General features: G+C 48.3%; 1 protein-coding gene across 1 annotated transcript in view; it reads right to left on the reverse strand.

Moving 5' to 3' along the window:
* LOC142795486 (CD151 antigen-like) overlaps positions 1-20,172 on the reverse strand; it is a 60,708-nt gene extending 40,536 nt beyond the window's left edge. Inside the window, exons 1-2 of the mRNA XM_075886064.1 lie at positions 20,132-20,172; positions 18,315-18,624 (exon numbers count right to left, since the gene is read on the reverse strand). Of these exons, the coding sequence (XP_075742179.1) occupies positions 18,315-18,624; positions 20,132-20,172 (351 nt within the window). The remainder of the gene's footprint in view (positions 1-18,314; positions 18,625-20,131) is intronic.
* Between the last annotated feature and the right edge of the window lie 1,474 nt (positions 20,173-21,646).

A 21,646-nucleotide genomic window follows, 5' to 3' on the forward strand; every position in this document is an offset into this window, starting at 1 on the left:
TGAAGTGCGCTTTTGACTACGAGGATAAACTAGCACACTCAAGATAACCAGCTTTTGCGCGCATAAACCAGCGTAGCCGAACGAAGCCTGATTCATATTTTACTGTGCAAGCTGTCGTGTTTACTTTGCTCTAACTGCTGTTCGTCGCATGGCCGAGTCAGCCATTTCACGAAATGTGTGGCGATATACTCAACGCACTCGGAATACAACGGGTACTCACCTCACAAACACGGGGAGAAGCAGTCGGCTCCAAGAAGTCTCTCTTCACTTGTGTAATCCAGCGGTTCCATTGGCTAGAGCAAGCCGGGAAGAGGGAAAGTCTCCAGATGGTTTTGCATTGCTGCACGCAGCACCCTGGCACTTACACTTCAATTTTCTTGTAGGTGCGCTTAGCGCGAGGATGGTGCCGTAGCGGAAGCTACGTCTACGGTGTAGTCAAACGCAGCTCATACTGCAGCTTGCGCATTCGCACCAACATGCAGCTGGTGCAGTGCGGCGGAGCAGGAACCCCTGGCCGCAAGAACCAACATGGCGCTTTTTGCCATGGAAAGCGGGACTGAGTTGAGTTGAATAAACTTTATTTGCCCAACGGTTGTTGCTGTGCCCGGGTCTAGGCTGCAGGGGACAAATCGTTCGAGGAACATATTTTGAGGTTCTCAGCGACGGCTTTGGTCCGCTGGATGGCCCACACCTGGTCTTCGAGGGCCTCGCTGAGAAGGGCGGCTTGCCGTCGCTCAGCAAGGCGCCCCATTTCGGTGGGTCCCTCAGTTGACGTCATCCTTTGTCGTGGCCTATGTTCATCTTTTTCGCGTTGCCAAAGTATATGTGCCATATCGGCCCGTTCGTGCGCGCACCACGGGCAGCCAGGCGACCATAAGCGTGGGCCATAAGTGGGCCATAAGTGATGCAGATGGTAGGGGTTGGTGAACGTGCCCGTCTGCAGCCTTCTCAGGTCCACCGCCTGTGACCTGTCCAGGCGCACGTGGGGTTGCGGAAATTTCTCCCGGTCTTCCTATTGTGCGCAAGCACGTCGTGGTACGTGGCACGAAATTCTTCTCCGTGGCGGTCGGCGCACCTCTGTTTCCTCGCCTCTTCTGCACCAACTTCAGTTGCCGCCGCAACGGGCGTGGCGAAAGTGATAATTACGGCATGGCCAGTGACTGTGGTTACCATCGTGCCTCGGCCGGTGCTCCTCCCAACCACGGTTGTGGCTGCTCCGTGGGTGGCTGCGTCGCGGCGGGTAAGTTGCCTCGCGACGAGGTGGGCGCGCTCGTTATGGTTGGGCGGGATGCCAGTTAGTCTTTGGCTGTTGGCGTTGTTGCTGCTACTTTTACGGCTGTTGTTAGCGGGACTGACAACATTGCGTTTTATTGGGCGACGGCAAGTGGTGGGTCGAAGGCTGACACCACGATAAAACACGGAGACGCGCGCACATGAAGGCTCCCTAGGACCCGTGGACGTTCGTGCTACAGAGCGCGCGGAAAGCGAGGGGCGTCTACTACGCACTGTGGTTTTATATGCGAAGCAGCTCTTTGACTAGCCTGTGTAGCACTGTCCCTCCGGCCCCACCGCTCTCCTTGCCGCAGGTGTTTGAAGGGTGCCAAGTAGTTCACGCTCTCCTATCAGTGCACGGTGACGTCTCTCTCCCTCGCCTGCAGCGCGCTCGCCGCGTGTAACGTCTCTGTCGCTTCACCCTCTTCACCGCTCGCAAGGCTCGAGACATTTTCTCACATTGACATCATCTGTCGGCAAGAAGAAGCTGCGAGCCAGTGGGTATCTCGCAGCGCCGAAAATGTGGACAGCGCACCGCTGCTTGCCGCGCCATCGCGCCGACTGGCGGACCGCCGTCGTGGCATGCTTCCCGCTAGTGTGCGCGTACCTTTTCCGTCTGTCACCGGGACTGCAAGGGTTAGCGAAGCCGATCGCGTTCGCGAATGGCAACGTCACCACCGACGAGACGCAAGCCAGAGAAGCCGAACGCAAGAGTCGGTAGTGGAAGTGCAGCAGCACCGGCGAGGTGTGAGTCAAGAACACCGATCGCGTTTGAGAATTAAGATGGGGCGCGGGTAACACCAACAAGACACAAGCCAAGAAAGCCGAGGGCAAGCGCCTTCAACACGTCTCGCCTCCCATGTCCGAGTTTCGCATCAAACCGTTCTTCCAGCACCCACGTTGACATCCGTTTCAACCAGGTCAGCACCGTGCGCACCAGTGCTGCTTCGCATCCCGCCAGGGTTCCCTTCGGAGAGATGGTCCAAAGCTTTCTGGCGCTGGGTTTCTTGAACGGGCACCTAATTTATATATTGCCACCTACATACGTGGATGTGGCATGAACACTTGGTGATGCCTCGAATGCAATGCCACACAGTGTCGGGACGGAAATTTACTGTTTTGATAAACCTGTAAGGTGCCTATTTAAACACTCACTCACGCACAATTTTAGAGTTCAGTCGCATTTTATATATGTCAACGAGCGGACGCACAAGAACACATACTCTGTTTGTTATCGCCAGCTCTAGTTGCAAGAATATCGCCACGCGATTTACAAGCACACTTGATAATCATATGTTTATTCCCGACACAACTGACCTGCAGTAACAATTTCGACGGCTGACAGATCTACTGCCGTGAGCAATTTATAGGCTGGAAAGCAGATTTCAAGCTTGTTCGACTAATTACAATGCAGTAAATTTAATTAGGCGTGCATAATTAACAAAACTACCTTTCGCTTGATCATTTAGTATCGTGAACAGTTTTGCTCATGCCAGCTACCATGAACGGGCACTATGAAACGAGAAATCGAAAAGCCACTTGCAATGTGGCTTTTTTTTTCTGGGATGTGTTCTGCTTTTCTGGCGCATGTTCGAAATAGCACAGTATATTTTGAACTCGAAAATGCACAGCAGCCATTTGAGACAGAAACGTATGACGGAGACGGACTTGCCACATGGAATGATGAAGAAAGTGTTCCGTTTTCTCGTCGATTCGTGCAGTGGGGAGCACGGCAACCTGTCATCGTGGCAACTACGCAGCCCATAGTCACGGCGCTGCGCTGCACAAACACCGCCACACTGATGCTCACTAAAACCTCACGACACAGTACACAATCACAACACCAACGAAGTAGCACTTCCGCACTTCACAGGATCGCCTCACAGAACTGCTTGGGTCATTGGCTTAGGTTTCGATGGTGGTGGTGCCAGTGGCGCCGCGGTCACCAGCACCCACGTAACCGTAAAGCTGGATTTTCCTAAAATGGACCTTTTTTGCGGACGTGAGTGCGCTTGGCGAATGGGGGTGCGAGCGGCGATTTCTATGAGTGACGCAATTCTGCTACTTAAAGGTAGCATATACAGTAGCTCTAAGGCTCAAATTGGTGCAGCACCGTTCACCGCCCTAGCGGAGAAAGAGTAAAGCTCCGGTCACTCAGACGGGTCAGGCCATGGGCGGGCAAGACTGCACCTGCGCGCTGCTTCTTAGGGCTTCCGCGTCGGGTGTCGTACATGCCTCTCGCTGTTGTTATGAGGGGGGCGCTGCGACCCTGACTTTCCTACGCCGTTCTGGGAAACTCGCGCGACGCCGGAACATGAGTTCAGCTGCGCATCTCCACTCATCACCCACTGAAAAACAAGTTGCCTAATCGTTGAAGATGCACAAACGATTAATGGCATTGCTCATACCTGATGATGCTGGGCTTAAGCCTATATGCCGCTGAAGAGTGCACTTTGCTGACAATGCCAAAAGCCCCGAAGTGCACGCATGGATGCAGTCTTTTTGTGACAGAAAATGCAATATCACACGACCCTTGCAAGTTCGTCTGGGTACGCTGAACGCTTTCTTCTATCACATTCTACTTGATGCAAAGGAAACAGGGCCTTTCTCTTTATTTGTTTGCATCTGCTGCGATTTTCTTAACAGATGTGCAGTGCTTGCTTTCGTGATAATATTGGGACGCCTTCGTCTCTTCTTTTAGCAGTTCCTTCAACTTTTCGCATTTTTGAACAACAGTGCGACACTTGGAAGCACAATCGTCCTATCCTTGTCTGGTATCCACCCGTGCGATGAGCGTCGCTATTTATTGTTTGCGTGCAAACACTTGCCGCTTCTTGTTCAGTGAAAGCGTCTTGTGAAGTTGCAACATCCAGATCTGCTTCGTTGGTCCCCGCTTTTCTTTTACTTCATGTCTGACGTAGAGGCGAAGCTCGGGAAGCAGGAGATTTGTGAGGCTTCTATGCACTTAAAAATCAAGTAGGAAGAATTGCTCTCGAAAACATTACACGCGGAGTCAGGAATATGTTTTAATATGCGGAACGCACTCGCATAGTCTTCATCGCGCAAGTGTGTACTGCATACGATTGTCGGTGCAGACTTGTAGTTGATGATGAGGTTGTCTCTCACAATATTCTTTTGTCACTTGGCGCACAGCTCAGTATTGTTTGGGAATTGGAGAGAAGAAACACCGGGTGTTTTCCACGAACGGGACTTGAAATACGAAACCACGGTGATCGAGCGTCCATGAAGGTACACAGCAATACACCTCTCACAGCTAATATATGTTACTGTGCGTAATGCATGTACTGAAGGTTGTGCGACTGCCTTCAAGACTCGAGAAATTACTGCAGACTGGAAACTGACAAAGCACTGAGTGAAATGCAGCCGCGGTGGGTAAGTCCCACAATAAAGCAAGCCACAATAGAGATAAAATGATATTCACAACAACCTGCTTGTAGCATTAAGCCGCAATGAATTCATAAAAGTTTTTTAGAAAAAAAAAGCTGAATGAGTTCTTTGAAATCGGTGATTCTGCCTCTATTCCTGATTTCCTTAATAATCCACCTCCCTCTCTTTGTCAAAAGCCATCATTCCACGGTTTCAGATTGACAAACTCTTTAGTGTTCGCGGGGAAAAAGCTCTCCTACCGCCGACGATTGGCGAAACATACAAAAACTTGCCCATTGTTTTCGTGATGGGTGAGAAAGTCGTAAGAAAAGAACCGCGCGCAGATGCAGTCTAGCCCGTCTGTGGCCGCGCTTGCTTGGTTTTCCCGTTGCGCGAATGGAAAACGTGTTCCTTGAGGCTTTTACCTCACATTTTTCACACTATGGGCACCGCTTTTTCGTCATACTGGAAAGCCAGAACGCACACTTGCTACAAATATTGTCACGGGGCGAGGGTAGGCAGAGTGTAGAAATATATATACTGATTGTGGACGGAGTACACAGTGTCCTTGAACCAAGACGGCGGAGTGACAACCAATCACGAGCTTTTGTTCAATCGTCATCTTTGTCACCTTCACGGTGGCTTTGTTGATGTTAATGATGACTTGTATCATATAGGCGCCGCCGGTGAAAGTGCCGTCTCGGCGCTTAAGAAATTGGGCGATCCTGCGCAGAAAAGTACGGCTTAAGGCGGGAGACGTGTACAATATCAGTGGACGGCAGAGACGATGAAGATGAAGTGTCCAAGGGGGTGATCTCATAGGTGACCTCGGTCAGTTGCCGCAAGACTTCTTAAGGCCCGTTGTAGCGAGCGAGGAACTTCGAGGACAGGCCAACGTGACGGGAGGGAGTCCAGAGCAAGACCAACGATCCTGGGGAGTAAGAGACAGCTCTGTGACGGCTGTCGTAGCGATCCTTTTGAGAGAGCTGCGAGGCAGAAAGGTGATCCCGGGCAATCCGGCGGGCCGCTTGAGCCCGAGTAGTTGCATCGTGAGCGTATTCGGTAGGAGTGCCAGTATGCGACGACAGAAGAGTGTCAAAAGGCAAATTGTGGTGACGGCAGTACAAGAGATAGAAGGGAGAAAAGTCAGCGGTGTCATGTCGTAACCATATTAAGAAATGATGAAGATCTTAAAAGTGCCCGTCAAGTTCCACCGCTTTCAATGCAAGCAATGCAAGGAGCAAATGCTTCAGGAGTGGACTATGGCAGTTCGTCGATACTTACGTGGTCCTGTCACTTTGAAAAATTTTCGGTCACGCACAGTATCACTAGCTATTAACGGGGAGAAACATGATGGCCGGACTCAAATGAAAAGGAATTGCGTTTGTAAACTGAAGCTACAGCAAATAGGCAACCACAGGACATTTCAAGATTGAACATTCGCTTTGCGAGACAAGCTTTTGTAATGTGACGACGAGGGAGCTTGCTAGCGTAATACACTACAGTTAAAATACCGTACCATGAGTCCTGCAAGTGATGGTGGTAGACCTCTCGTCGCCGCTCAGTGTAAACAGATTTTCGCTGCGTGTTCGCTCTGAGTGTTTATACGTACAGGTCTTGCAAGCAACACCCACCGATCAGTTGCAGGCTGATGTGTTGCGATGCTAGGATCCAAGTCGTCACTTGGATTCCGGCATACGCCAGCTGCATTTCCATGAGAGAAAAATGTAGTAACACTGTGCTTAGATTTGGTGCAAGAATGGCAGAGAGTGTGTATTCGTCTAGCATATTTCAAGAGTAAGGAAAGATGACGCACAATGTAAACAGAAGTGGCACTCGGTGTGTGCGCACCACCTGTCCATTAACGTGCCTTACACTTAAAATAAATCTAGGTGCACATTTAAAACCCCAGGTGGCCGGAAAGAATTTGAAATCTCACACCACTGCGTACCTCCTAATCATATTATGCTTTTGGCCCGTAAAATACTGAATCCGTGCATGCACCTGAGCCGCAGGCGATGTACAACTGTCGCTAAGAAAACTAGCTTAAGAAAAAGCCAAGGCGTCAATAAAATCTTCGATGGTTTCACAACATTACGCGTGGTTAAGAGGGGCAAATCTCGATGTAACCAAAATCATGCTCGATTCTAGTGATCATTGTATATTATGACGACACCAAACAAGCTGTCAACAAACCAAAGTGAAATTCAAATCAGTGAACACGCTGCGTGATTAGGCGTGGATATAATCTGGAATAAAATATGCGCAGCAGCAAACTTGCATAGTTGAAGTGGGCTAAAATACTTTTTGTGCGCGGCGTACCATTGTGCTTTAAAGGGACAGTAAAACAAATCCAAAGTTGCATTGTACTTACATGATACGACGATGTTAACATCCGATGAAAACCTCGGCAAAAATTAAACTCTTGTGAAACGGAACACTGCGCATTGCAATGGTGCCAGCGTTTCAACAGGGCTGATGTAAATTTAGGCTCGTCACACTGATCTCCTAATAAATATAAAGCCACACGACAAACTTGGCATCCAAGCAATCTAAATCCGAACGCTATATACAAACACACACGAAAGCGTGGTGTTAGTTTGCCGACATCTTCGAGAAAACACGACTGCAGCAAATTGTGCGAGTTTTATTCGTAACATATATATATAAAAAACGCGCTGTTACCTAGCTTTCAATGTCATGCAAATGCGGCTGTTCACCATCGCCATGCACATAGCACTCTCTGAAACACACCGTCTTTGACGACTTAAGTGCTTGGTCCCGCCAAGGTTGTCAATCAATCGCTCTTGGTTTTCGTGTGGTTCAACGTGACAGTGAAAACGGTTTCACAATCTTTTTAAACCGTCAGAGGAAGACGACCAGTGGCAAGGGTGCTAACCGAGTTGACGTTATCTGGATGTGGTCCTGTTCAAACTTGTCTTCCTGAGGACTACCAACAGCAAGCGCCAGAGCGCCTACTTCAACTCGAAAATCGGCATCGACAGAGACCGCCCACAACATCTCCAGTCGACTTGCCACTCTTTGTTTTAAATAGCAAGCCACGCTTGCCGAGTTAGGCTTACCGTGATTCACAAAGCTTCGTCTTTTGCCGAGTATTCGCGCACGCATTGCGCTTTGAGATGTATTCCTGCAATTCGTGGTCCACGTGCTTGACCTCTTCGCGTGTCGATGGCTGAGCACATGCATTCAACCACCAAAGCAAATGAAAAAAAAAACAGGACATGAGCAGGGGAGAGGCGAAATCACTGTGCCTTCGACAGAAACAGTGGACGAACAATTAAGAGTATTTGGCAGCAGGTAAAACGCAGGCAAAAACCGAATCATGAAGAATGCAACAGGGTACGCGGACACTGAACAAGTAGTCAGAAAGAAACAAGGCTATCAAGGAAAGGTGAAGACAATTCATCCCAGCCCACCGCATGTAATGTGAAGCACAAAATGCAACGTGTGGAGTTGTGGGAAGGTAGGCCAAAATGGGAGGTGCCTCAGTTTACGTGAGCTCACTGAAAGGCGCACCTTAGCTTCCTTTGGCAATGCAGTGCAGCAGTTACCGCTTATAGCACAATGTCTTTGGGGAAACTTGGGGAATCTTTTATGAAAAACAGAGGGCTTGCGCGGTGGTTGAGGCAAACAAAATCAATAAACATGAAAACTTATGCATCGGCCGGACGACCACATAACGAAATTCCGGAAAAGGGTAAGCATGCGGGTTGTGCAAATACCGCAGACACGTCACCCTCTTGGTGCCCATTCCTCTCCATGTAATCACATACTAGAATGTATCGCAGTTTCTTTTTTTATTATGCTTTGTGTTTCCGTTTTTCGTGCTTGTGATGTCTGCGATTAAAAACCAGTTAAGGTTAGTGTCTGTCTTGTCTTCGCTAGTCGTGCTGTGTCCATAATAAATTCCTACCAACTAGCCCTATTCGCAGTTCTCTTAAAAGACCAGTCAACAAACCCGAGGTCCGAAAATTGTGATGAAACGAAGCATGTGCACTTTTTCTATCTGAACATGCCGCAGCAAGAATTTTGCGAATCCATACTATAATAAGGAGGTTACACGGATAGGAATATTCGTTTCAGCCGGTTTCAAATTTTCGCGCGGCCTTGCCACATAGACAGGGGAAGGCATCAACCGCCGTAGTGAATTCGCTCACTTCGACAATGTGACACGACGTCAGCAATACATCATCAGCACGCAGCCAACGACCGAGCCGAACATCCCCGACATGAGCACGTGTCATAGCGGCGCGGGGAGGAAGCGCGGCCCGAGAAGCACCCTTCCCTTAGATGAAAGTAGCGAGATGCCTTTTCATCTCAGAGGCTTTCGTTCTGGCAATACCTCTTCTCCCTAAATTCTTAGGATCTACGAAACGGCAGAGGGCAGCACAGGAAAGTTAAAATGCGGACTGCGCGGCCGAAGCTACATTACCGCAGGGCCAAGGCGCCATTTCGTAAGTCAAATAACCAATCGATGAGCGCACGTCAAGTTGTCCACGGGGAAGTTTTCGTAACTGCGTGTATGAGAGGGCATCGAGTTTCCCTAAGTTAACTCTGGCGCTGCTATTGTTCAGTGACCATGAGAATTATGGCCAAATATGCTTTTTATTTGTGCTTGCGGGTTTCATCTTCTGCTTTTATTTATTGCAACGTTTTGATTCTGCTCTTCGTGAGTCAATTTAAATTTTTAGGCCTCAGGTGGTGAAGTTCAACATTTTCATCTTGCCACAAAACAGCTCCAAGCCACACGACGCCCAAAGTACGAAATTTAGACATGCACATGATTATGATGCTCGCTGAAAGCCACGCCTTGCAGCTCGCCCGAGTTCCCTCTAGTGTATATTTAGGAAACCATGCAAAAGGCTGTGGATTTGTCAGAAGAGGCGCGGGAATAGTTTAGGAAACGGAGTGCTGTAATATACAGAAACCGTGATCGCCGCTCTACGAATAGGCGAGCTTTATTTTTTATTGATACGATGTGTAGGGACACGGTGGCTCACAAGTAAGGCACCGGCTACTCCTTAGTCCCTGAGTGAACTTAGAACACGAATCCTAAAGAAAAAATAAAGAAGGGCACATTAAAAACAGAACACCCTAGCACAAATACGTAATAACACACTCATACGCCCATATCAAGCAACACCAGCACAACAATAAGGAAATGTTTCAAGTCAATTAATAATGTCTCTGATAATGCCTGTCCAACCAGTGAGCTTTCTTAAGGGGTGTATAAACAACAAGTTCGAGCCTGTTTACTGGCCTCTAAATTAGGCAGTTTTCGAATATCGGCCCCAAACATTTTGGGGCTCTCGTGAATTAGCGTCCAACCACTGCGCGTGCATGAGAACAACATAGCATTCAGTTCTGCTTTAGCAACGCTTTCTTTTAAATTTTGCGGGAAAAAACGCTTTGCGCCAAACACGCACGGTGGCACTGAAATTAGCGGCTCTCGGCATGAACTCAATCGGGCTCAAATCATGATAACGCCTGAAGTTCGTAAGCCACCAGAGTGACGGCAGCTTTCGCTTCTTGCAACAAACGTGCATCGGAATAATAATAATAATAATAATAATAATGGTTTATTTCCACCAATACACAGTTGATGGAGGGGGTGAGAATAAAAGCGACTATCCGCTTGACTAAGTTCTCACCCCCCTATGGTTGATCAATGGTTGATTTCGAATTTCTTGGCGCTACAGGAAAACACTTCGGGTAGGCAAGTACAATCTCTTTTTAAAAGAGATTGCTTTTAAGAGGCCGCAATGAGTAAGCGCAAAGCCCTGATCGAAAGCTCTTTGCTCCTGCGTGCCCGACGCTAACACACTGAAAGCTCTTTGGGGCCCCCATTCGGAAGCTCCAGTGCAGTGACTTGTTTGGCGAGGGGGTTCATTCTTACAGTAGGCTTAGCGCAAAATAAAGATGAGAGACAGACACGCGCAAACTATCAACTGATTTTGTTAGAAAAGCACACACATACATACGTGAACAAAGTCACAGTTACGTGTCACAATATCAAAATAATAATAATAAACAATAGCAAATAATAAATAATAAATGCAGCGAAATTCTCTTCCAGAGGCTTCTTACAGTGGTGGCCGTCCGCTTCTTTCGAATAGTTCGCTATCTAAAATGCTTTCGCCCTCCTCTCTCCAGGTTCTAAAATTACGCAAGGGCATCTAAACCAGCGTCATTTTCGATGCAGGTGCCAAGTGCTGTTGAGCGATGAATGATAGTTCCCGAAAAAATGGAGTGGACGTTGTGAAGCCCGCCACAGTTTTTGCGCAGCTTTTAGATCCTTGAAATTGTTCCACACGCTTCTGACTGGACCAGCCAAAAAAAAAATAGTTAAGTACAGTCGCACTCTACAAGTTTTGAAGCATTGTTTCCGTTTTCTAGACAAATGGCTCCGGTCCAGTTTCCTCCTCCGTGACTTCCACCCCTGCAATGCCCTCGCTACAGGTGTCTTCTAAAGCTACGATTACAATCAGTTGTTTCTGCTGAAAACTGGCTATGATGAAAAATACCAAACTCCTCGGTTTTTGTTCTCGTCATGCGTGATAGCGATTGCGGACGTAAAAAAATCTCACAGCAGCTTTCATCGTAAACATATTCTCCCCCTTACGTGCGTGGAGCTTGTGAGGTATTTGTAAATAAAACAGAGACCACCCCTTGCGTGATGCTTGTTGGTATCGAATGGTGGACAAGCGTAAACATGGATACCAGCATATATGGTGCGGATTTGTTGCATGCGGCTACTTGACGTGAAAAAATTAGGGCAGCTTCGCACGAGTAGGGGTGAAGGAAGTGCGACGTGCCAGGTCTTCTTATTTTCAGATCTTCTTTTAGAATAATAACTCTTGTGGTCCTAACACCACGACATAATTATGACAGACGCCGTAGTGAAGGTATCCGGAAGTTTCGACCACTTGGGATTTTTTAACGTGCACCGAAATCTGCTTCTTAGTTATCAACGGCGCAAAAAACACACACACACACACAGAACAAAGATGAAGAAGACCACACAGACAAGAGCATCCGTGCTTTTTTTACGCCGTTGATAACTACGAACCCACACCAACTCGCCCAACTGACAGCGATATAGACCCAAATCTGCCGCACACGGGCCTCGGGCATTTTCGCCACTATCGAAAATGTGGTCGCCATGATTGGGATTCGTCCCCGCGACCCGCGGGTCCGCAGCCGAGTGCCTCAGCCACTAGACTACCAAGGCCTCTTCTCTCAATATCTTTTCTGCGTCTGTTTCTTTTTATTACTGCCCTCTCTTTCGTGCTCTTTCTTTCTTTGTCTTTTTCCCTATCTTTCGCGTCCTGTATTTTTTTCTATCATTTTCCCTTTCTATATCTTTCTTTCAACTTCCCCTTGACTTCTCACACTGTGTCGGAGCATTCAGCCACCTGCTGTGCTGTTGCATTACCATTGTGCGGCCCACTGCGAGTGAGCATGAATATGGTGATTTATGATGATGATGAAAGCTTTCTCTGAGTGGTCACCTAAAAGAGCTTCGCTGTCCAAAACTGGAGAGATGTCAAACAATTCTTTCGCTCTTCATAGTGTCACGTTTCCCCGTAAACAGAACACTGACACGTTTATTCAAGAACCAACGGCGTGTTTTATGCAGCAGCCAAAAGCAAAGACAAACACAAACGCGCCGTCTTCGTCGGTCAGTGTCTCATTTCACGAGACTGTTGCCGCGCATATCGTCTTCGTTGTCTGCCCGTTTTGAGCACGACATTTGGCTTCCCTTAAAAGTGTATCGCCCCTATGCTACAGCCGAGCCAGTCATTCGTGCATAAAGTCACGTTGTACACGTGGCAGTCCTTCACAAAGTCACTCGCTTACGCACGGTTTAATGTGCGCTACGTGCACAAGTTAGGGTCGGTGGGGGCGAGCGACGCCTTGTACAGTTTCGGCTATTCGTAACGACTTCGTAGGTAACGTCACTTAGTCATCGCAGCACTCGATAAGGTCTGAGGAATCTGCTGAGCAACTATTCCCATTGTCCCCATCTACGTACAGGAGTCCAATCCCACAACCAGTCCCCGATTTTGTACGTTACAGGTGTATGACGTAGGTAATAGCGATCTGGGTCGTACTCTTGCTCTTCGTATATTCACACACGTGCGAGCTGCCTGGCTTCCTCTGCGCGTTGAGTGAACGCATCAGCACTTGTTTCATTGTCATCGCATTCATGTGGCAGCTTCGCGTCCAACATCATTCTTACTTCTCGCCTGCGAAGAAGGCTGAATGGGGTCATCCGTGCCATTTCTTGTTTAGCAATGTTATATGCAAACGTTATGTAAGGTAGAATCTCATCCCAATTTCGTGCTCATGTCCATATACATTGAAAGCATGTCTTCCACAGTTTTGTTGAGCTTCTCAGTCAACCCATTGCTTTGTGAATTGTAGGCTGTCGACTTACGATGAATTGTACCACTCACCAGGAACATATGATCTGAAAGCGCGGGCGTGAATGCGGTTCCACGATCTGTTATACCGATCGACAGCGCCCCGTGTCTCAGCACAATATTCTCTATGAAGAATAGGGCCACCTCCTCTGCTGTGCCTCTCTCGATGGTTTTTGTCTCAGCGTAGCGAGTAAGGTCGCGGCTATTACCCAGCGGTTACCAGCACTACAGTCGGCCCAAAAACTCTATTCTGACCTGGGCGAAACGGCGTTGGTGGAACCTGGACTGGGTTTAACAAACCGACTAGTTTCTTTAGAGGTGACTTGCGGCGCTAGCAATAGAAATAGGTCTGAACATCATGTTTTACGGCAGCGATGAGTAGAGGTGAGTAATGCCTCTCCCGAACTCTGCCCAGTGTGCGCGTGTAGCCTGAATGTCCAGAGGTGATGAAGTTGTCGCACGCTTGCAATACCTCAGAACGAAGAATGGTAGGGACGACAAGCTGGTAGGTGGACCCGTCTGACCAGAAGTTCATTTTGTAAAGGACATTGTTTTGCAGACAGAATGACAATAGTCCTCTTGCAAAGGCTTTGGGCGCATTCTGGCTTCGTCCTTCTAAATAATTCATCAAGCCAAGTAGCTCAGGATTGTCATGCTGCTGGTCTGCGATCGTTGTCGTGTCGAGGATTCGGAGGAATACTGCCTCTTCATCAAGAGAAGCAACCGACTCTATCGGTGATCGAGACAGGCAGTCGGCGTAGGTGTATCGTTTTCTCGACTTGTACGCCATTGTTATAACAAACTCCTGTAGTCGAAGACTTCAGCGGGTTGATTGCCCGGAAGGATCTTTTAAACTTGTTTTCTAACACAGCGAACAGTGGTCGCTGATAACCTTGATTGGATGGCCGTACAAGTATGGGTAAGATTTCATGACTGCCCACACCACGGCGAGACATTCTTTTTCAGTTGTCGAGTAATTTGGTTGTGCGCGTGACAAAGTCCTCCTTGCGTAAGCGATCAATTTTTTCTCGTCCTCTTGGTGCTACACAAGCACAGCTGCGAGGCCAACATTGCTGGCCTCAGGATGGAGCATTGTAGGGGCTGCCTCAACAAAATGGGCAAGCACGGGATTCGTGTGTATAACGTCGCCGCAAGTCATTAAAACCAACTTTATGTTTATCGACCCGAACAAATGCAGTGCCATCCATCGTGAGGCGAGCTAAAGGTGACGCAATGCTCGCAAAATCTGGGATAAACCACCGATACTCGCACAGAAACCCGCAAAACGCCTGACTGGTTTTTTATCTGATGATGTGGGAAACTGTACGGCAGCAGCAACTTTCTCGGGATCTGGACGAACTCTTGCATAATGGGCGGCATGGCCAAGAAACTGAAGTATCTCAAAGCAGAAGTGACACTTTTCAGGCTTGAGCGTCAGGCCTACGACCTGTATGGCCTGCAAGACCACCTGCAACCATTCGAGGTGTTCGTCAAACGTTGCAGAAAACACAGTTACGTCATCAAGGTATGCTAGGAGGGTTTTGCCCTTGACCCCAGTTAGCACGGTAACCATGAGATGCCGCAAAGTAGCAGGCGTGGAGCACAAGCCGAGTGGTAAAACCCTACATTCGTACAGTTCGTCTGGCGTCACGAAAACTGTTTCTTCACGGTCTCTGGGGTCGACTTCAATTTGGCAATATCCACTCTTCAAGTTCATGAAAAACCTGTAAAGAGAATCATCTATGTGGGGAATCGGGTACACGCTTTTTTTTGTCACCTGATGTAGCTTTCGATAGTCCACACAAAAGCGCAGGCTGCCATATTTCTTGGCGATTAGGACAATAGCTGACGCCCAGGGGCTTTTTGACGGTTAAATCGAGTCGTCTTCAAGCATCTTGGCTACGTGCTGTTCTATTGCTACTAGTTCTTTTGAAGCCACACGGTGTGGATTTTAATGCGATAGTCTCGCTGTTTCCTCTGCGATGACTCAGTGTTTGGTCAAACATGTCCGGCCATCTGCGAGGTCGACGCAAAACAGTCTTGGAACTCGGCTAGCCGCGCAAGGAGGCGTTCCCGCTTTTGCTGAGTTAAAGTGGAGCGGTTAGGTTAAGGTCATGTAGGTCTTGTGTAGGCGTTGCTTCGAGTGCTCAAAAGCAGTAACGAACATCTGCTATCTCGTCAAAATATGCCAAAGCTGTGCTTTTTGGAAGGTGCCGGTGCTCGGTGATGAAATTTGTCAACAGCAAGTTTGTGCAAGTTCATGCAGCTGTCGGTGACTTGGACTATTCCTCGTGCTACTGAAATCCTTTGAGTTAAAAGAAGCGCGGTCAGTTGATCGGCGCCTTCTTCATCCCTGAATGGTACGTCACAAGTTACTGAAACAAGGCTACGTGATGGAGGTGGCACAACAATATCATGGTCATTGAGACGAAAGGATTTGTGCTCTGGTGATGAAGAATCACTCAGACGATTGCACTCTCATAATACAAAACCACGTAGCCCGGGAGGTCGATTACAGCGCCATGCTCACTGGGAAAGTTCATTTCTCTAATTAAATCTTTGCAGCGCTCTGGGACAATTATGGAAGTCGCGACGAAAGAGGAATATTTTATGCTGATTCTTGCTGTGCATTTTTCAGTAGGGAGCAGCAATTGACTACCCGCTGTTCCTATACGTGGTCCTGTCCACTGCGTTGTGACTTTTTTTAAGACGAGTGGCCAGATCTTGACTTACTGTAAAAGCATAGTTATTATAGAAGTTACAAAGGCCGTCACTTGCTCTCCATCAATAAATACATTGAGGTCGGCGCCCACCATTTCATCGCTGTTAATATTCGTCGGCGTCGGGTCATTCTGCATCCGCAGTACTGGGGACGGTATGTCGTCTTGTGGCAAGGCTGTGACCTTACCGCCTAAGATTGCCACGTTTAGATTCCCCGGTAAGGGCTGGGCGACCTTGTTCCACGAAGGTCAGCAAAAGTACGTCGATTTGGTGACGACTTCTTTGCAGGGAATGGAGAGCGTGGCCGGTGGCCGGAGTTTGGCTGGTGATTTGGAAGCGACTCGTCATAGTGAGCAATGTAGTCAGCGTTGGCACGGGGACCGTCGTACCCAGGCTGAGAGGAGCGACACGATGAGTCGCAGTACCACAAATAGCGAGCTATATCACCGGCACTACCACTGTTGAAGCAGAGAGAGCGCCGATCGACCGTGTGCCAAGCGTCAGTTCTGCGAAATTATGGGCGTACCATAGTGTCCTCTTGTGGTGGCGAGTAAGGCGCGGTGAGCGATGGCTGGTGACATTCAGAAATCGGAGTCATGGGCGAGTGTCTGAAAGCCTCCTTCAAAGGTGGCGAATAAGATGCGGCTGTAGGTAGCAGGCAGTATGGCGTGATAGAGTGGACGGGTGGTGGACGGCGGACAGCATCTGTGTAATTCATTGGACGCTGCTCGCGGCCACAATCAGCTGCTGAGAAAGCATGCCAAAGCTCGTCATGAACGACTGCGGCAACGTCGGCCACCGGTGTTTTCACAGGCGGAGTCCAAAACATCTGAAGTTATTCTCAAACAATATCCCTGGTCGTGTCACGCAGGGGAGTTCTGAACGCCCAAAGACAATGAAGACACGTGGATTGAGGTGATAGTGGACGGGCGATTGTTTCGCCTCAATATTTAGTGCAGAGCGTGCTCAATGGCAATGGCTTGTCGTATAAAATCGGCCACGGTAGTTGGGACATCGCGCGGAAGGCAGGCATAAGGTAGTGCAACCTCTTTTTTTTTCGGGGACATTGGGATCAACCCGACGACACGGGCGTGTCACGTCCTCAGCAAACATTGTCACAGTTTAATTTGGTTTTTGAAGTCGTAACTCTCGCAACTGCGTAGCACGCTCTCGACAATCGGCGCTAGCAAACGTGTCAATGCTGCTGAGGAAAATCGTCCCATGCTGATACACAGCCTTCTTGGTTCTCAAGCCACGTGTGAGTGCGGTCATCGAGAATGAAGTGGGTGTGGGCGAGCTTTTGTTGAGCATTCCACAGGCTGATGTCGCAACACGTTCATAATGCTCAAGCCACTATTCAACGTCTTCATGTGGGGCACCACTGAAGGCATCTGGTACAGGGGGCTGAAGAAGTGTTACTTGGGCCGGAATAAAAATATATCTGCCTTGTACCCCTTGTACTACCTGTAGATGGCTGGTGGTGTCCATTGGCAGACGTACAAAATGCCTGGTATAATGTTCGTCGAAAGAGGTCATCTCAGGAGAGAGGCCTAGCAACCGCCGACCGAAGCGGTGCACTGGAGCCGTAACAGGTGAGTGCGTGTCAGGACTCATTGAACGACTCCCAGAACGGCTGTAGAGCATCGGCAAGCTTGCAGTCCAGCATCTCCACTAGTGCCGTGGTTCATGGTAAAGAGAACACCAAGACGTTTATCCAAGAACCAACGCCGTGTCTTATGCAGCAGCCACAAGTAAAGACATAAACGCAAACACGTCGCCTTTTTCGGTCAGTATCTCATTTCACGAGACTGTTGGAGCGTACATCATCGTCATTGTTTGCCCATTCCGAGCGTGGCTGTGTAATGGTCGGCTTTGTCTTTTTTTCGCAGTGTAGTATTGAAGGTCTGCAGTATGTCCCACCAAGACAAGGGAGCTGATACAAAAACTGTGCTACATCATTTTAATTCTCAACGTGCCCTTCTAAGGCTGTGGGAGACGGACCACCAGCCGAGACGCGTGGTAAGGAAACTTCGTTTAGAGTTTTCCTGTCTCAAACTCACCGCCTCGTGTCACGGCGACCAGATATATCATCGAGCTGTCGGTTCTGTCGATTGCGCCGCGCAAGTCTCTGCTATCGGCAGGTCCCGTATAGTTCCTGCAGTCCGGGCTGATTTGCTCACGAATGGCTTCAGCCCTAATGCGTACCCTCAAGAGTGTTGATTCAACTTTCCGACCGATCACGTTTTTTCCGTGGCAGGCAATACGGGAAGAACCGACTGCATTTTCTGGCGTTACGCAAAGTTTAGTTCACTGCCACAGTGTTTGTTTCCGTTTACGATGAAAGTCCGAGTGCTTGATGCACTCAGAGGACCAGACTGTCCTCTGAGTGCCAGTGACCTGCGTCGTAGAGAGGCTTACATAGGGTCGAACTCGGTTAAGTCAATGTAAAAGGCACATCGTATGCGGCAGTGGGTGAGGAAAGAATACCTTGTGTTGGAAAATGAGCGCCAGCGTGCCGGTGGCAATCTCGCAGGCCAGAACGAGGAAGACGAAGGCCAGGTACGTGCCCAGCAGGCACCTGCTCTTCTTGACAGTGCCACAACAGCCGAAGAAGCCGACCAGGAGCACCAGACCGCCGCTGCCGACCAGGGCAATGGTCAGGTACTGCACTTGCTGCGCCCGCAACAGCGGCAGCAACGTCAAACGTTGCTCGTCCATCAGCAAGAACGTGCCCAGTCCTGCGAGCGCCAGGCCAGAGAGCTGCACAGTACGGTTCACCTTGAGAAACGAGTACTTCCTTGCGGCAAAGGTAGTAGCGCCCTATTTATAACGGATTTTTCGCCTCACATGAGGCAAATTATTTCTCGCCTCCACTAAAGCGGAAATGCTCGACTAATGATGACGTCATGATTGTGTTTCCTGTCGCCGCTCTTCAACTGCCAACCCCCAGCAAATATCTTGGCACATATTGTGTCTCACTAGCGACGGCTGCCTTCAGCCACAGCATTTGCGGGAGGCAAGAAAAACGGCAAATCAAGGCTAAGCAATATGAGGGCCCACCAGTCTTGCAAGGTGATGGGCTTTCTAGAATGAAGGTGCATGCTTACGCTGCCATTAGTAAGATAAGTTATCTCTCTCAAGTGACTTCAGTAAAAAATTCCTAAATGATTAACAGATTGATTGATTGATATATATGTAGGGTTTGCATCCGAAAACCACCGTATGATTATGACTCACGCCATAGTGGAGGGCTCACAAAATTTCTACCTCCTGGGGTTCTACATTGTGCACCGAAGTCTAAACACATGAGCCTAAAGCATTTTCGCTTGCATCGAAAATGCAACCGCCACCATTGGAGTTGGATCCTGCAACCAGCAGGTCAGCCGCCCAGTACCTTAGTGACTACACCACCGTGGCAGCGCAGTAAACAAATTATTTGCAAAGCCTCCAAAGCATTTCTCTCATCCGCTAAAGCAGGAATTTTTTAAATGGTGACAACACCATGATTGTGTTTGCTCTCGAGGCTCTTCAGCTGCCAAGGCACGAGGAAGCATTTCGCAAATAGCGTCACCAACGATGCCTGCCTTCCACCACAGCACCGGTTCGGCGCAGGCAAGAAAGAAGGTGAAAAAAGACTCAACGATGCGAGGGCCCACCAGTTTTGCCAGGTGATCAGCTTCTCGGAAAGAGTGCGCATGGTTACGCTGATTTAAACAACAAAAGTCATCTTTCGCAAATGAATTGCAGTAAACGATGTCATTGCAAACTCCTATCTGCAAAGTATTTTTACACTACAGTGGAAATTTTCAACTCGTGACAACGCCATGGTTTTGTGTCTTGTCGCGGCTCTTCAGCTTCCAAGCCCCGAGGAATCACTTGGTACATAGCGCAACAAACGATGCCTGCCTTCTGCCACAGAATTGGTTTGGTGGAGCTAAGAAAGAAAACAAAGCAAGACTTTGCTAAATGAGGGCCCACCAGTCTTGCCAGGTGACAGGCATCTCAGAAGGAATGCGCATGATTACGATGTCATAAGCAAGAAAAGTCATCTTTCGCAAAAGATTTCAGTAAACCATTTCATCGCAAAGTCCTATCTGCAAAGCATTTCGCTTCTATAGTACAGTGAGAACTCTCGACTGGTGACCACGCCATGGTTTTCTTTTATGTCGTAGGTCTTCAGCTGCCAAGCCCCGAGGAATATCGTGGAACATAGCGTAACCGACGATGCCTGCCATCTACCACAGCATTGTTTTTGCGGAGGTAAGATAGAAGACATAACAAGCCTTAACAATATGAGCACCCACCAGTCTTGCCAGTTGATCGGATTCTTAGAAGGAATGCGCATGGTTACGCTGCCACAAGCAATAAAATGATCTTTCGCAAAAATTTTCAGTAAAGAAATATCTTTGCAGAGTCCCGTCTGTAAAGTATTCCTCTACTACGCTACGGCCGGTATTCTCGACTGGTGACGACGCCACGGTTTTGCTGCCTGTCGGCGCTCTTCAGCTGCCAAGCCCCGAGGAGTCATTTGGCACATAGCGTCAACAACGATACCTGCCTAATACCACAGCATTGGTTGGGTGGTGGTAAGAAAGAAGACAAAGCAAGCCTAAACGATAAGACACCCACCAGACTTGCAAGGTGACCGGATTATCAGAAGTAATGCGTAGGGTTATGCTGCCATAAGCAAGAAAAGCCATCTTTTGCAAATAATTTCCATAAACAATTTCTTTGCAAAGTCCCATTTTAAAAGTATTTCTCTTTTACGCTACAGCCGGAATTGGTGAAACACTGGTAACGATGCCGTAGCTTTCTTTCCTGTAACGGCTTTTCGGCTGCCAAGCCCCGAGGAATCATTTGGCACATAGCGTCACCATCGGTGCCTGCCTTCTACAACAGCATCGTTTTGGTGGAGGTAAGAAAGAAGACAAAGCAAGCCTGAACGATAAGACACCCACCAGTCTTGCCAGGTGATCGGCGCATGGTTATGCTGCCATAAGCAAAAAAGTAATTTTTTGCAAATGATTTCAGCACACAATTTCTTAGAAAAGCCCTATCAGCAAGGTATTTCTTTTATGTGCTACAGCCGGAATTTTCGACTGGTGACGACGCCATGGTTTTGTTTCGTGTCATGGCTCTTCAGCTGCCAAGCCTCGAGGAATCACTTGTCACATATCGTGTTCAACAATACATGCCTTCTACCACAGCATCGGTTTGGCGGAAGTAAGAAAGAAGACGCAGCAAGCCTTAACGATATGAGCGCCCACCAGTCTTTACAAGTGATCGCCTTCTGAAAAGGAATGCACGAGGTTCCGCTGTTATAAGGAAGAGAAGCCATCTTTTGCAAATGATTTCCGTAAAAAATTTCCATGCGAAGTCCTATCTGCAAAGTATTTCTCTTCGACGCTACAACGGGAATTCTCGAGTGATGACCGCGCCTTAGTTTTTTTGTTTTTTCCTGTCGCGGCTCTTCAGCTGCCGAAACCCTTGGAATCACATGCCACATAGTGTTACCAACGATGCCTGCCTTCTACCACAGCATCGCTTTGGCGGAGATAAAAAAGAATACAAAGCAAGGCTAACCATATGACGGCCCTCCAGTCTTTCCAGGTGATTGGCTTCTCAGAAGAGAGGCGCACGGTTGCGTTGCCATAAGCAAGATAAAACATCTTTCATAAACTATTTCAGTAAAGGAATTTTTGATTGATTCATTGAGTGTGTATTTTTGTTTGATGGATAGATAGATAGATTGATTGATTGATTGATTTATTGATTGATTGATAAGTAAGGTTTAACGTCCCAAAACCACCGTATAATTA

This window comes from Rhipicephalus microplus, chromosome 2, assembly GCF_043290135.1.
Source record: "Rhipicephalus microplus isolate Deutch F79 chromosome 2, USDA_Rmic, whole genome shotgun sequence".
In the NCBI taxonomy this organism is placed as follows: Eukaryota; Metazoa; Arthropoda; class Arachnida; order Ixodida; family Ixodidae; genus Rhipicephalus; species Rhipicephalus microplus.